This window comes from Gorilla gorilla, chromosome 20 (genome assembly GCF_029281585.2).
Source record: "Gorilla gorilla gorilla isolate KB3781 chromosome 20, NHGRI_mGorGor1-v2.1_pri, whole genome shotgun sequence".
NCBI lineage: Eukaryota > Metazoa > Chordata > Mammalia > Primates > Hominidae > Gorilla > Gorilla gorilla.
Window position 1 is genome coordinate 46,770,844 of NC_073244.2, and position 13,644 is coordinate 46,784,487.

General features: G+C 53.3%; 1 protein-coding gene across 3 annotated transcripts; it reads left to right on the forward strand.

The window, feature by feature from the left end:
- The first annotated feature begins 551 nt into the window (after positions 1-551).
- ZBTB32 (zinc finger and BTB domain containing 32) lies at positions 552-13,164 on the forward strand. Of its 3 annotated transcripts, none has more exons than XM_055369030.2 (6): positions 552-760; positions 9,043-9,159; positions 10,649-11,633; positions 11,883-12,133; positions 12,259-12,423; positions 12,604-13,164. In XM_055369030.2, the coding sequence occupies exons 3-6, from the start codon at positions 10,753-10,755 to the stop codon at positions 12,876-12,878; spliced, it is 1,572 nt and encodes a 523-aa protein (XP_055225005.1). In that variant the 5' UTR covers positions 552-760; positions 9,043-9,159; positions 10,649-10,752; the 3' UTR covers positions 12,879-13,164. The 3 variants fall into 3 exon arrangements, with proteins under 3 accessions (XP_055225005.1, XP_063557332.1, XP_055225008.1); XM_063701262.1 differs by having other exon boundaries at positions 558-760; positions 11,883-11,956; XM_055369033.2 differs by having other exon boundaries at positions 582-760; positions 11,589-11,633.
- The last annotated feature ends 480 nt before the right edge of the window (positions 13,165-13,644 follow it).

Genomic DNA, 13,644 nt, shown 5'->3' on the forward strand with positions numbered 1-13,644 from the left:
TGGTGGCTCACGCCTGTAATCCCAGCACTTTGGGAGGCCGAGGCGAGTGGATCACGAGATCAGGAGATCGAGACCACCCTGGCTAACATGGTGAAACCCCATCTCTACCAAATGTACAAAAAATTAGCCGGGCGTGATGGCGGGCGCCTGTAGTCCCAGCTACTTGGGAGGCTGAGGCAGGAGAATGGTGTGAGCCCGGGAGACGGAGCTTGCAGTGAGCAGAGATCGCGCCACTGCACTCCAGCCTGGGCGACAGAGCGAGACTCTGTCTCAAAAAAAAAAAAAAAAAAAAAAAAGGACAGTAGTACTCCTGAGCACTTGCTGAGGGAGTCTCCAGGGCTGTTCAGGTGAAGGAGAATCAGGGTTAGAGTGGGAAAAGGCAGACTCCACAGCAGATCAACGCTGGGGCCCGGCTGGAAATCAATGAAATCTCAGCCTAAGAGGCCTGAAGCCTATGGACCAATGAGACTCAAGGATCTGCCCCTTCACAGCCAATCAGCTGCGGGTCCGAGGCAGACGCGCGGGAGTGGCGCTGTCCTAGGTGCCTCCCAGGCTGCCCAGCGTGCTCAGCTGGCCTGAGCGGGAGAATGCGGCCCGCGCTGCAGCCAATCAGCGTCCGCCTCAGGATCCAGGGGTGACCACGTGCGGGAGCCTTGCGTCCCTGGCCTCGCTCCATTCCCCACTTTTAACGGTAACTCGGCCTTAAGCCGTCCTGTGTGTACGTGAGGCTGAAAGGGAAGGAGGAACAGGGTCTGGGCCGGTGAGTGCCATAATTTTTCTTACTTTACTTTCTTGGGCTTGGGCCCAGCCCAGGCAAATCTGGGGTATGGGGGCTTGACTGGACCTCGTTGATGATTGGGAAGTGCGGGTTGAGGGCTTTAGCCCTTGGGGCTTTCCTCTGCCTTTGAGAGGCTGGAAATGCAGCCTCCTCCTGGCCACCTTTAGGCCTAGGTTTGGCAGAGGCTAAGCCAGCTTGCTCTCTGAGTTGGTCCACGGCCCCCGAGGCCAGCCTGAGTGGGAAGGGTGTTGTGGGGAAGTTGGAGGTCCTTAACTCTGCATGAGGTATGGCCTCCGGACAATGAGAGCTTATCAGGGGTCTCTGGACTGAGCCTGGATCCAGTGACTGAAAGGAGAGGCCTGTGGATCTCCAAAGGTTATGAAGGGGCTGGGCGCGGTGGCTCACGCCTGTAATCCCAGCACTTTGGGAGGCTGAGGCAGGTGGATCATTTGAGGTCAGGAGTTTGAGACCAGCCTGGCCAACATGGAGAAACCCTGTCTCTACGGGGTTTCTAAAAAAAATTACCTGGGCATGGTGGCACACGTCTGTAATCCCAGCTAGTCAGAAAGCTGAGGCAGGAGAATCGCTTGAACTCATTGAACTCAGGAGATGAAGGTTGCAGTGAGCTGAGATCACGCCATTGCACTCCAGCCTGGGCAACAGAATGAGACCCTGTCTCAAGAAAAAAAAATGAAAAGAAAAAAAAAAGTTATGTAGGAAGTCACTGGCCAAGAGATGAAACTAGTGTGCACATGAAGGTTTTCTGGGGTCTTTGGAGCCAGCCTGGGCTGGGAGTGAATGTTCTGGACTCCAGGTTGAGATGTTCTTGGCAGATTTCCCAGTATGGAGTCCAGGTTGGATGACGTGGCCAAGAGGTTAGGCCAGTAATCCTCTGGAGATTCTAAGGAGAAGGGTTCTGAATCCCAGCCGAGCTGTTTGCGCTGGATGAAGTATTATTGCCTTGTGGTGGCTCTGTACAGAACTGGGATTGGGTGGCCAGGCGTGGTGGCTCACACCTGTAATCCCAGCACTTTGGGAGGCTGAGGTGGGTGGATCACCAGGTCAGGAGCTCGAGACCAGCCTGACCAACGTGGTGAAACCCTGTCTCTACTAAAAATACAAAAATTAGCTGGGTGTGGTGGCAGGTGCCTGTAATCCCAGCTACTCAGGAGTCTGAGGCAGGAGAATCCCTTGAACCCACGAGGCGGAGGTTGCAGTGAGCAGAGATCGCACCACTGCACTCCAGCCTGGGCAACAGAGCAATGCTCCGTCTCAAAAAAAAAATTAATTAAAAAAAAAAGCAGGGCCAGGCGTGGGGGCTCACATCTATAATCCCAGCACTTTGAGAGGCCGAGGCGGGCGGATTACCTGAGGTCAGAAGTTTGAGACCAGCATGACCAACGTGGAGAAACCCCATCTCTACTAAAAATACAAAATTAGCTGGGCGTGGTGGCACATGCCTGTAATCCCAGCTACTAGGGAGGCTGAGGCAGGAGAATCACTTGTACCTAGGAGGCAGAGTTTGCGGTGAGCCGAGATCGTGCCATTGCACTCCAGCCTGGGCAACAAGAGCGAAACTCCATCTCAAAAAAAAAAAAACAAAAAAAAAACAAAAAAAAAACTGGGATTGGGTCACGTCTGGAGCTTTTCATTCTCCCTGTCCCACTCTTTCCCATGCCTGTTCTGATCATTCCTAGAAGATGAAGATATCAGGCTGTAGGTGCGGGGCAGGTGCAGGGGGAGGATGAACATCGTAGTGCAGCACAGGAAGAGGTGTGTGAGATATTCTTCTCTTTAGGAAATCACCCAGGTTTTGGCAGGGCGTGGTGGCTCACACCTGTAATCCTAGCACTTTGGGAGGCCGAGGCAGGTGGATCACCTGAGGTCAGGAGTTCAAGACCAGCCTGGCCAACATGGTGAAACCCCATCTCTACTAAAAATGCAAAAAATTAGCCAGGCATGGTAGATGCCTGTAATCCCAGCTACTTAGGAGCCTGAGGTAGGAGAATCACTTGAACCCAGGAGGCAGAGGTTGCAGTGAGCCGAGATCGCGCCACTGCACTCCAGCCTGGGCAACAAGGGCAAAACTCTGTCTCAAAAATAAATAAGTAAATAACATAAAGGAAATCACCCAGGTTGTCTTTACTGATGATCTTTTTATACTCATGGGGCAGGGTGTTGATACCTAGTTTCATTCAGCTCTTCAGTGGTATTTATGCTTTCGGAGTGCCTTCAGTACACCCAGAGTTCTTTAACCAGGGGTGAGGGTGCAAGGAGTGGCTTATGAGTGGACTTCAAGGAAGTCTAACCCCGAAACGAGTTAATATTGGGGCAGCTCAATTGGCCATTCCCTCTATGGTGTGGTGGCGGCCCGGGGTGCTGGCACGTGAAGTGTGCAGTTAATCTCAGCTCGGCAGACAGCCACCAAGCATGATGGCACATGCCTGTAATCCCAGCTACTCAGGAGGCTGAGATGGGGGGATGACTTGAGCCCAGGATGTCAAGACTGCAGTGAGCCATGATTGTGCCACTGCACTCCAGGCTGGGTGACAGAGCAAGACTGTGTCTCTAAAAAAAAAAGAACAATTAATGGTATGCATGTATATTATGAGGAGGGGAGGGTAAAGAATAAGCTAGACGATAGTTAACCTGTCCAGCCATGAGGCTCAGAGTAATCTGTCAATCTCTTGTCATGCATTCATATGCCAAGTGGTATAAGTGTCTACCATTTTCTTTTTTCTTTTTTTTTTCTCGAGACGGAGTCTTGGCTCTGTTACCAGGCTGGAGTGCAGTGGTGTGATCTTGGCTCACTGCAACCTCCGCCTCCCGGGTTTAAGCAATTCTCCTGCCTCAGCCTCCCAAGTAGCTGGGATTACAGGCACGTGCCACCACGCCCAGCTAATTTTTGTATTTTTAGTAGAGACGGCATTTCACCATGTTGGCCAGGACGGTCTCGATCTCTTCACCTTGTGATCCGCCCACCTCGGCCTCCCAAAGTGCTGGGATTACAGGCGTGAGCCACCGCACCCGGCCTGTGTCTACCATTTTCTAATGTCAACAATTGGTCCCAGGCTGGGTGGCTCACACTTGTAATCCCTGCATTCTGGGAGGCTGAGGCGGGTGGATCACTTGAGGTCAGAAGTTTGAGACCAGCCTGGCCAACATGGTAAAACCTCATCTCTACTAAAAATACAAAAATTAGCCAGGCGTCGTGGTGCGTGCCTGTAGTCCCAGCTACTCAGGAGGCTGAGGCAGGAGAATCTCTTGAACCTGGGAGGCAGAGGTTCCACTGAGCCAAGATCGTGCCACTGCACTCCAGTCTGGGTGACAGAAGGAGACTCTTTCTCAATAAAAAGAAGAGTTGGTCCCATGGGTGACATTCTGAACCTGATGGTGACTCCCTAAGAGATTTAGAACCATTGGAATAAAGTAGGTTCCTATATTATTTATGGGGCCTGGGCAAGATGACAGAGACTCCCTCGTTTCTTCCCATGCCTGGTGTTGGCCCATACTTCAAGGTGTCTCACATTCTAGCCTGCACATCCAAGCTCAGTCTACAAATCCCTTACACAAAATCAGGGTCTAGCGTGTGTGTACATCAGTCAGAGTCCACTCTCATGAATACAGGCCTGGGGTTGAGTCCTGTGTAGGGGGCCTCAGAGTCATTTGGTCCAGGAAATCCAGGGTGCTGAGTTCTCAGAGCATGGTCCAGAAGTGAGGTGGGAGCTCACAGTTCCGGGTAGGCACTTTCTAGATGCCTTTTGACTCAGCCTATGCGAAGGGATACAGCCAGAGGAGGTCCAAATGGGACCCTTTGCCCAGGTTTAAGTCAACACTAGTATTCTGTACTGGTCTTGAAACAGCCCCTGTGAGGAAATTGAGGGTCTTGGAAGACTTAGCTCCATATGAGTGCTGAAGAGAAGGGCCATTCACTGTGAATGGATGCAGTGAAACCTGTTTTCCAACTTCTAGTCTAGTTCTTTTTCCAGTTAATCCACAAAGTGTGTGCTGTGAAGGGGCTAGATTCAGCTCACCTGGGTATGACTATAGCTGGTTCTTGGATCATATAGAGCACAAATTTAGGGGAAAAAGGGAACTAATTCACTCCTTGTGGTGACTCTTTTCTGGAAGTCTTGGATGTACTTAACCAGAAAGACATAACATCTTTTTTTTCTTTTTTCTTTTTTTTTTTTTTTGAGACAGAGTTTCGCTCTTGTTGCTCAGGCTAGAGTGCAATGGCGCGATCTCGGCTCACCGCAACCTCCACCTCCCGGGTTGAAGCGATTCTCCTGCCTCAGTCTCTCGAGTAGCTGGAATTACAGGCATGTGCCGCCACGCCCAGCTAATTTTTTTTATTTTTTGTAGAGACAGGGTTTCTCCATGTTGGTCAGGCTGGTCTTGAACTCCCGACCTCAGGTGATCCGCCTGCCTCCACCTCCCAGAGTGCTGGGATTACAGGTGTGAGCCACTGCGCCTGGCAAAAGAGTAAACATACTTAAAGTTCATGTAAGATTTGGATAATCGCTCTTAATCTATATAAAATGCTGTGGGGAATTTAACCACCTTCATTTGTGGAAAGAGATGGGTTCACGGGAAGAGTGGCGAGTTCACAGAATTTTTCTAAATTGAATCTTGTTCAACTTGGCTTGGGAAGAGGGCTTGATATTTAAAATAAGTGAAATAGAGGGAGAACTTTTTCACAAAACAAATGATCATCCCTCCCATTGGTCTATTCTGATGGTTTGATTTTAATTATAATATTTAAGGAGAATTGGTATTTGTGTTGCTGTGTTGACATTGTTACATCAAGCTGGGTTGTGCCTCAAGAAGTTCATGATACAAGGATTTCTGGGAAGCTCTGACTTTGCAGCCAGGGTGTGCCCCGAGCCCCTTGCACATTTTTCCCTTAGTGTCCCATTGGTCAAGTCTATCAGTAAGAATAAGAACTATCAGATTTCAGGCCAGGTGTGGTGCCTCACGCCTGTATCACAGTATTTTGGGATGCCAAGGCGGGCAGATCATGAGGTCAGGAGTTCGAGACCAGCCTGGCCAACATGGTGAAACCCTGTCTCTACTAAAAATACAAAAAATTAGCTGGGTGTGGTGATGCACACCTGTGATCCCAGCTACTCGGGAGGCTGAGGCAGGAGAATCACTTGAACCCAGGAGGCAGAGGTCACAGTGAGCCGAGATTGTGCCACTGCACTCCAGCCTGGGCAACAGAGTAAGACTCTGTCTCAAAAAAAAAAAAAAAATCAGATTTCAAATTTTATTCAGTAATACGAGTATTAGGCGGGGCATGTAGGCTCACGCCTGTAATCCCAGCACTTTGTGAAGCCGAGGTGGGTGGATCACCTGACATCAAGAATTTGAGACCAGCCTGGCCAACATGGTGAAACACCATCTCTAATAAAAATACAAAAAATTAGTCAGGCATGGTAGCAGTTGCCTGTAATCCCAGCTACTTGGGAGGCTGAGGCAGGAGAATTGCTTGAACCGGGAGGCGGAGGTTGCAGTGAGCCGAGATAGCGCCATTGTACTCCAGCCTGGGCAACAAGAGTGAAACTCTGTCTCAAAAAAAAAAAGAAAGTAATATAAGTATTAAAAAGGACTGAGAGGCTGATGTCATATTGCCTTTTATCACATACTCCCCTTCCAATCATGCCCTACCTAATCTCTCTACCTGCTCTACCCTCTGGCAGGACACAGGCTTGTGTCTGCATAACCTGTTGTTTCCTTGCTGTTTCCAGAGAGACAACTGCAGATGATTCCTACCGAGTCAGCCCAGGAAGAGGAAGGGGGGGCAAGGTTTTTAAGTCTAGGGAGGGGGAGTACTTTTAAGAACAGCAGCAGACCAGGCATGGTGGCTCACGCCTGTAATCCCAGCAGTGGATCACCTGAGGTTAGGAGTTCGAGACCAGCCTGGCCAACACGGTGAAACCCCATCTCCACTAAAAATACAAAAAATTAGCCGGGTGTGATGGTGTATGCCCGTAACCCCAGATACTTGGAAGGCTGAGGCACAAGAGTCGCTTGAACCCAGAGGCAGAGGTTGCAGTGAGCCGAGATGGCACCACTGCACTCCAGCTTGGGTGACAGAACAAGACTCTGTCTCAAAATAAAAACAAAACAGCACCAGCAGTGTCCCTACTCTTCCAAGTCAAAGTGCTGTCTGCTTCTGCCATCTGTGCTCAGTGCAGGATGGCTTGGGTTGCACTGTCAAGAATGCAGGAAGAGGCTAGAGAAGTGCTCAGGGTGTCATCAGCATAAGGGTTGCAGTGCAAAGGGCCCTGGAGATAATTCTAGGAGGCGGTCTCTAAGGGGATATCCTTAGGTGGGGTTCCCCATTCTTGGGGGCTTTTGTTCACTGAAAGGGGAGTTCCCTTGCCCCTCCTCCCTTTTACGTTCCCCGAAAGCCCACTGATGCTCCCTGTCAACTATATTTGGCTTACATAGAATGCTGCCCTTTGAGCAGTCTCCAACTCTCTCGATCATCAATGAGCAAACCAGCGGGGGAGCTGAGTCACAAGCACATGATATGGGGCTGGAAAGCGAGGGAGCCACACTCAGAGGGATGACCACGTAATCGTCCGGACCCCTGTACCTTTCCTCATCCCTGGGGCTAGTCCCTCAGGGCTTTCCGCACTCCTTCCTTGTCTTGAGGGACTCTGTATTTCTGTGTTGGAGGAAGGGTGTTTCCCTCTGCGTACATACATATCAGAGGGACTGATGCTTTATGTGTCTTTTATATGGGTGTGGTGGTGTGAGGAATTAGAAAGCTCAGAAATGGAAAATAGTTAACGTTCAGAGTAGCAGATGAACACAGCTCTCACATTTGCATTTTCCCTTTCGTTCTGACTCATCTTCCCCTCTCCCCACCCTGTTGCCCCTCCACCAGCCTCACCCATTGACACACCCTGTCTGATCTAGGAAGGGTTAACATGTGCCCATACCCATGTGGAGGGAAGGCGTGGTAGGCCTGGAAAGAGAGAGTGGGAGGCTGGTCTGAACATTTGAGGGTCCTGGAGCCAAAGGGAGAAACGGGAGCTTAGGGACAGTATTTGCATCTAGGAGGGAACCAGGACACTTAGATCCTTCTCCCTTAAGAGAAGCCTATGGGAGGCTGGGTGCAATCCCAGCACTTTGGGAGGCCGAGGTGGGTGGATCACTTGACATCAGGAATTCGAGACCAGCCTGGCCAACATGGCGAAACCCTGTCACTACTAAAAATACAAAAATTAGCCAGGCGTTGTGGCGGGCGCCTGTAATCCCAGCTACTCGGGAGGCTGAGGCAGGAGAATCGCTTGAACCTGGGAGGCAGAGATCGCAGTGAGCTGAGATTGCGCCACTGCACTCCAGTCTGGGAGACAGAGCGAGACTCCGTCTCAAAAAAAAACAAAGAGAAGCCTATGGGGAAGCCGACTGTGCCTTGCCACCAGAGCAGCTTACCAGTACCTGAATTGTTTATCTTCCAGTCATTTACTGTGTATCTAATAGACGCCAGGCACATATCATAAATGCTTTATCAGCTGGGCGCAGTGGCTCACGCCTATAATCCCAGCACTTCGGGAGGCCAAGGCAGGAGGATCATTTGAGCCCAAGAGTTCAAGACCAGCCTGGGTAACATAGTGAGACCCCCGTCTCTACCAAGAATTAAAAATTAGCTAGGCATGGTGGCTCGAACATGTAGTCCCAGCTACTCAACAGGCTGAGGTGGGAGGATCATGTGAGCCCAGGAAGCTAAGGCTGCAGTGAGCCGTGATCATACCACTGGGCAACAGAGCAAGACCCCGTCTCAAAATAAACATGTCATCAAAATTTGTTGGATAAATGAAAATTTTGCTATAGGATCAGGGATAAGAGAATAATAAGAAACAGAAAAAGAAAGTTGAGCCTCTCAGACCCCATCCTTTCCCCAGATTAAAGAGTTCTGAAGTGTGAAAAGAGGGGAAACCTCCGGGGACCTTGACCCCTTGGGCAGGAAGTGAAAGAAACCCAAGTCCTGATTTCAGAGAAATGTCATTTGTCATCAGCCCAAGAAAAGGATATTTTTCTCTTCGAAGACCACCACACGTCCTTCCTGGGGTTGCCCCTTTCAGAGCTTGATGGGAGGATCTGAGTCACTCACACACCCACCCCCAGGTCATTCCCAGGCAGCAAATGAGGCTTCCCAGTACCAAGTCAGGGAGAGGGAGGAGGCCGGCTTCTGGCTCCTCCACCCTATTCTTGGGATCAAAATGTTTCAGTCCTTTTTACTTCTGCAGCTGTGTGCTCTGCCGTCATCTCTAAGAAACAACCATACCACTGAATGCTACTGTGTACTTACAAACCACACTCATATTCATCACGTCATTTCATCTTCACCCCCACCTCCAAATGAGGTAAGCAGATATTATCCCTATTTCATGAATGAGGTTACTGAGGCCCAGAAAAGTGACTTGCCCAAGATGACTCAAATAGTAAATGGCAGAGATGAAACTCAAAGGCAGGGCTGATTATTCCAAGGTCCTTGCTGCCACAGATACACTTCTTTGACTCTAGGAGTTCACAAACGAAGTGAGGAGACAGGAGGCTAGGGGCAGAATGTGTGCATTCTGGAGGTAGAGGGGGTGGTCTCTCCTGCAGGCAGAAGGCAGAGGCAGGGTTAGAAAACCACACCCCCTCGGGGGGACTGTGGCAGACTGATACTTGGGACATCCAATGGAGGCCTGTGAGGTCAGGGGCGGGGCTAGCTCCAGGGGGGGGCCCCAGGAGCCCCAACAGTAGTTCAGAGCATGCGGTGTCCTGGAAGAAGCTACAAGTGGTGAGTGATAGCCTCTCCCCAGCTGAGGCCTTCTTCCCATCACAACTCTTTCTGTCCCCTCCCTGCCAACCTAGAGCCCTCTCCCTGAGGTGTCCAAGTGCAGCCCTCCCTGCCCCAAGGGCCCTTGCTCACAGGGAACCTGCACCTAGGACTCTGCCTGTTGGGTGCTAAGACACTGAGGTTCTGGTTCTCTTCATATCTGGGTTCCCAGCTCTCTTCTTAAAAGCCAATGTGGTGGTTTTGATGTGTGAGAAACTCCTGCCTGGTGGGGTGCTGTCTTTCTATTCTTCACTTTTTGTCTTATGAAAAACAAATTAAACCATCTCCTTACCCAAATCTTGAGAGGAAACAGCCTCCCTGTCTCCAGTCCCCATGTCCTTTCCTCCCATCTCCTCAGGGGTCCATTCTCCAAAACGTCTCTCCATCATTGGTCAGGAGCCTCCTCTCCTGTGGCTTCTGCACCTGCTCTCCTCGTTCTCTAGATGGGAATGTCTGGTTCCTTCCCTGAGGATGTGTTCTAGAAGCTTCAGCTTCACAGTGATGACTGCCGGATGCCTTAGCGCCTGCGCTCCTGCAGCCAGGATCCCTATCATGCTGCCCTCTCTGCCTTTCAGGAGCGATGGGCTTTTGGGGGAGGACCCACTAGCTTTCTAAGCTCTCCTGTGAAACTGTGTCATGCTCCATCCCTTAGTGCCGGCGTTGACTGGGTTTTGTGGTGATCCTTGTCTGGAATGAAGAAAGCCTGGCTTGCGCAGAGGTGTTTCCCTGCAGATGGGCTTGGAGAAGCAGAAGTGGCAGTATCTGCTATCTTTTACGTCAGAGACTGCCAACTGGCAGACTTCCCGCACGCCTGTCTTAAACCCACTACTAGATATTTCTGTTAACTGACTTGCCCTTGCTCTTTAAGTCCTGAATTTGGTCTGATTTCCATTCTCTCGCCACCATGCCTACCTGCTATGATTCTGGATAAGCTCCAATCCTCTCTTGGGTTACTTTATTTGCTCACTCAGGACAGAGGGCTCTGATCTAGGACCAGCAACTCACACCCTCTCCCCTCACATCCACAGGCTTGAAATGAGATGAGATGTTCCTCCCTCCCCTTTCAACCATGGACCTCACACTGTGGACTTCCTCTTAGAGCCTCTGAGTTAGGTACCCAAGCCAAGGCACAATGTCTCTGCCCTCCATAAGACTGCCCAGCCCCTATGGCTCTGATCGGCTGGTACAGCTAGCAGCCAGGCTCCGGCCAGCACTCTGTGATACTCTGATCACCGTAGGGAGCCAGGAGTTCCCCGCCCACAGCCTGGTGCTAGCAGGTGTCAGCCAGCAGCTGGGCCGCAGGGGCCAGTGGGCTCTGGGAGAAGGCATCAGCCCTTCTACCTTTGCCCAGCTTCTGAACTTTGTGTATGGGGAGAGTGTAGAGCTGCAGCCTGGGGAGCTAAGGCCCCTTCAGGAGGCGGCCAGGGCCTTGGGAGTGCAGTCCCTAGAAGAGGCATGCTGGAGGGCTCGAGGGGACAGGGCTAAAAAGCCAGATCCAGGCCTGAAGAAACATCAGGAGGAGCCAGAGAAACCCTCAAGGAATCCTGAGAGAGAACTGGGGGACCCTGGAGAGAAGCAGAAACCAGAGCAGGTTTCTAGAACTGGTGGGAGAGAACAGGAGATGTTGCACAAGCACTCGCCACCAAGAGGCAGCCCCGAGATGGCAGGAGCAACGCAGGAGGCTCAGCAGGAACAGACCAGGTCAAAGGAGAAACGCCTCCAAGCCCCTGTTGGCCAAAGGGGAGCAGATGGGAAGCATGGAGTGCTCAAGCGGTTGAGGGAAAATCCAGGGGGCTCTGAGGAAAGTCTGCGCAAGCTCCCTGGCCCCCTTCCCCCAGCAGGCTCCCTGCAAACCAGCATCACCCCTAGGCCCTCGTGGGCTGAGGCCCCTTGGTTGGTGGGGGGCCAGCCTGCCCTGTGGAGCATCCTGCTGATGCCGCCCAGATATGGCATTCCCTTCTACCATAGCACCCCCACCACTGGAGCCTGGCAGGAGGTCTGGCGGGAACAGAGGTGAGTGGAGGGGTCTAGTGCTCTGCCTCCAGGCTGGGAGGGCATGGCCCAGGAGGGGCAGCCCTGCTGGGTGGAAGGGCACCACATCTCTACTGCACAGTTCCTGAGCTGGGGAAGAGACAAGAAGCTGCTGCCACAGGGCACGCCAAAGCCCAGCCCCTGGGGGAGGACTTGGGATAATCCCTCTTCACGAAGGGGCCAGGCTCCCAGGTTTAGCCAAGGCTGTAACTCTTCCCCACCCCATCCCAGGATCCCACTGTCCCTAAATGCCCCCAAAGGGCTCTGGAGCCAGAACCAGTTGGCCTCCTCCAGCCCCACCCCAGGTAAGCCCCTCGCTGTCCTGCATACACCTGTAACATGGTGTCTTCTCTGGGGTGGGGCTCGAGGAGTCCAGCCTGAGCAGGGCCCCTACCTCCCACTGTTCCCTCCAAGTTCCCTCCCCCAGGGCCCCGCACAGCTCAGCCCTGGGGAGATGGAAGAGTCTGATCAGGGGCACACAGGTGAGTCGGGCGGGGGCACTCGTGCCTCAGCCCCACTGTAGCCCTTGATTTCCTGCCTGAATGGTACAGTGAGTTGGCGCTGGGATTCCTGGCCCTGCCCTCCTTTGCCTTCTCTGTCCCCACAGGCGCACTTGCAACCTGTGCGGGTCATGAGGACAAGGCAGGCTGCCCACCTCGCCCGCACCCTCCCCCGGCCCCTCCTGCTCGGTCTCGGCCCTATGCGTGCTCTGTCTGTGGAAAGAGGTTTTCACTCAAGCATCAGATGGAGACGCACTACCGAGTCCACACAGGTATGGGCGCCCTGCCCTGTGTGAACTGTCGGCTTTCTTCCCAACTCCGCTCCTGAGTCTCCACCTGCGTGCCCGGTTCCCGCGCAATCCCCTAGCCCCGTGGCCCGATCCACCCCTAACTTGGCCAGCTTTCGCCCCCTTCTTCCTTCCTTCACCGGCCTCCCCTTCCGACCGCTCTAGGAGAGAAGCCCTTCTCCTGTAGCCTTTGTCCTCAGCGCTCCCGGGACTTCTCGGCCATGACCAAGCACCTGCGGACACACGGGGCCGCTCCGTACCGCTGCTCCCTGTGCGGGGCCGGCTGTCCCAGCCTGGCCTCCATGCAGGCGCACATGCGCGGTCACTCGCCCAGCCAACTCCCGCCCGGATGGACCATCCGCTCCACCTTCCTCTACTCCTCCTCGAGGCCGTCTCGGCCCTCGACCTCTCCCTGTTGTCCTTCTTCCTCCACCACCTGACGGGGTGTCGGTAGCGTCTTAGCCAAGAGTCCAATTAAAGAACGAAAAGCGGGCCGGCTCGGCTTCTGACCTGGCACCGCTGCTACGGCGGCCTAGCAAATTCCGCCCCAGAAGTGCCCCAGGAAGGGCGCCGAGTGCCCTCTCCTGGACGATCGCGGGTCGCAGAAGCCCAGGCCAGCGAGCCCTACAGAGTGAGGACACTGAAGTGTGCAGGAGCGAAGGTTAACAGTAGGGGAGATTGTCGATCTCATCACCATAATAAAGAGTTTCCTGTGCCCTCCCTTCAGGACTAGAAAGCCGAGTTTAGTCTGTGCACACCCCCGCCCACGCCCCTTGTCCTGTAGCGGCCCCTGGTGGCCCTGCGTCCGCCGTCCAGCGGGATGGACACTTCTTCCACCCCCGAGGCGCCCCGTCCTCCCCAGGAGGCAGCCGGCCCCGAGGACTCGGTGTCCGGGCACACCTTGCGGCATGCCGGTCCTGGACTGATGGGGGCTGTGCGACTGCAAGTCACTCGCCCCTTCCACTGCAATCCACGGCGCGCGGAGTCTGATCTGGGAACGCTCGGCCCGGGAGAGAGAGGAACGCGTGCTCCGACCCTGCTTTCGGCCACCCGCCTCCTCTCCGGGAGCACACGGACCCCGAGACCGCGGCCTCTCCGGCGTCTTCCCTCCACACCGTGCCAAGCCGCCGCCAGGTCGCGCCTGGAACGGAGACTGACTATGCTTTCCACCGCTCCTTCTCCAGCCCACGCCTCCTGCAGCCGCGA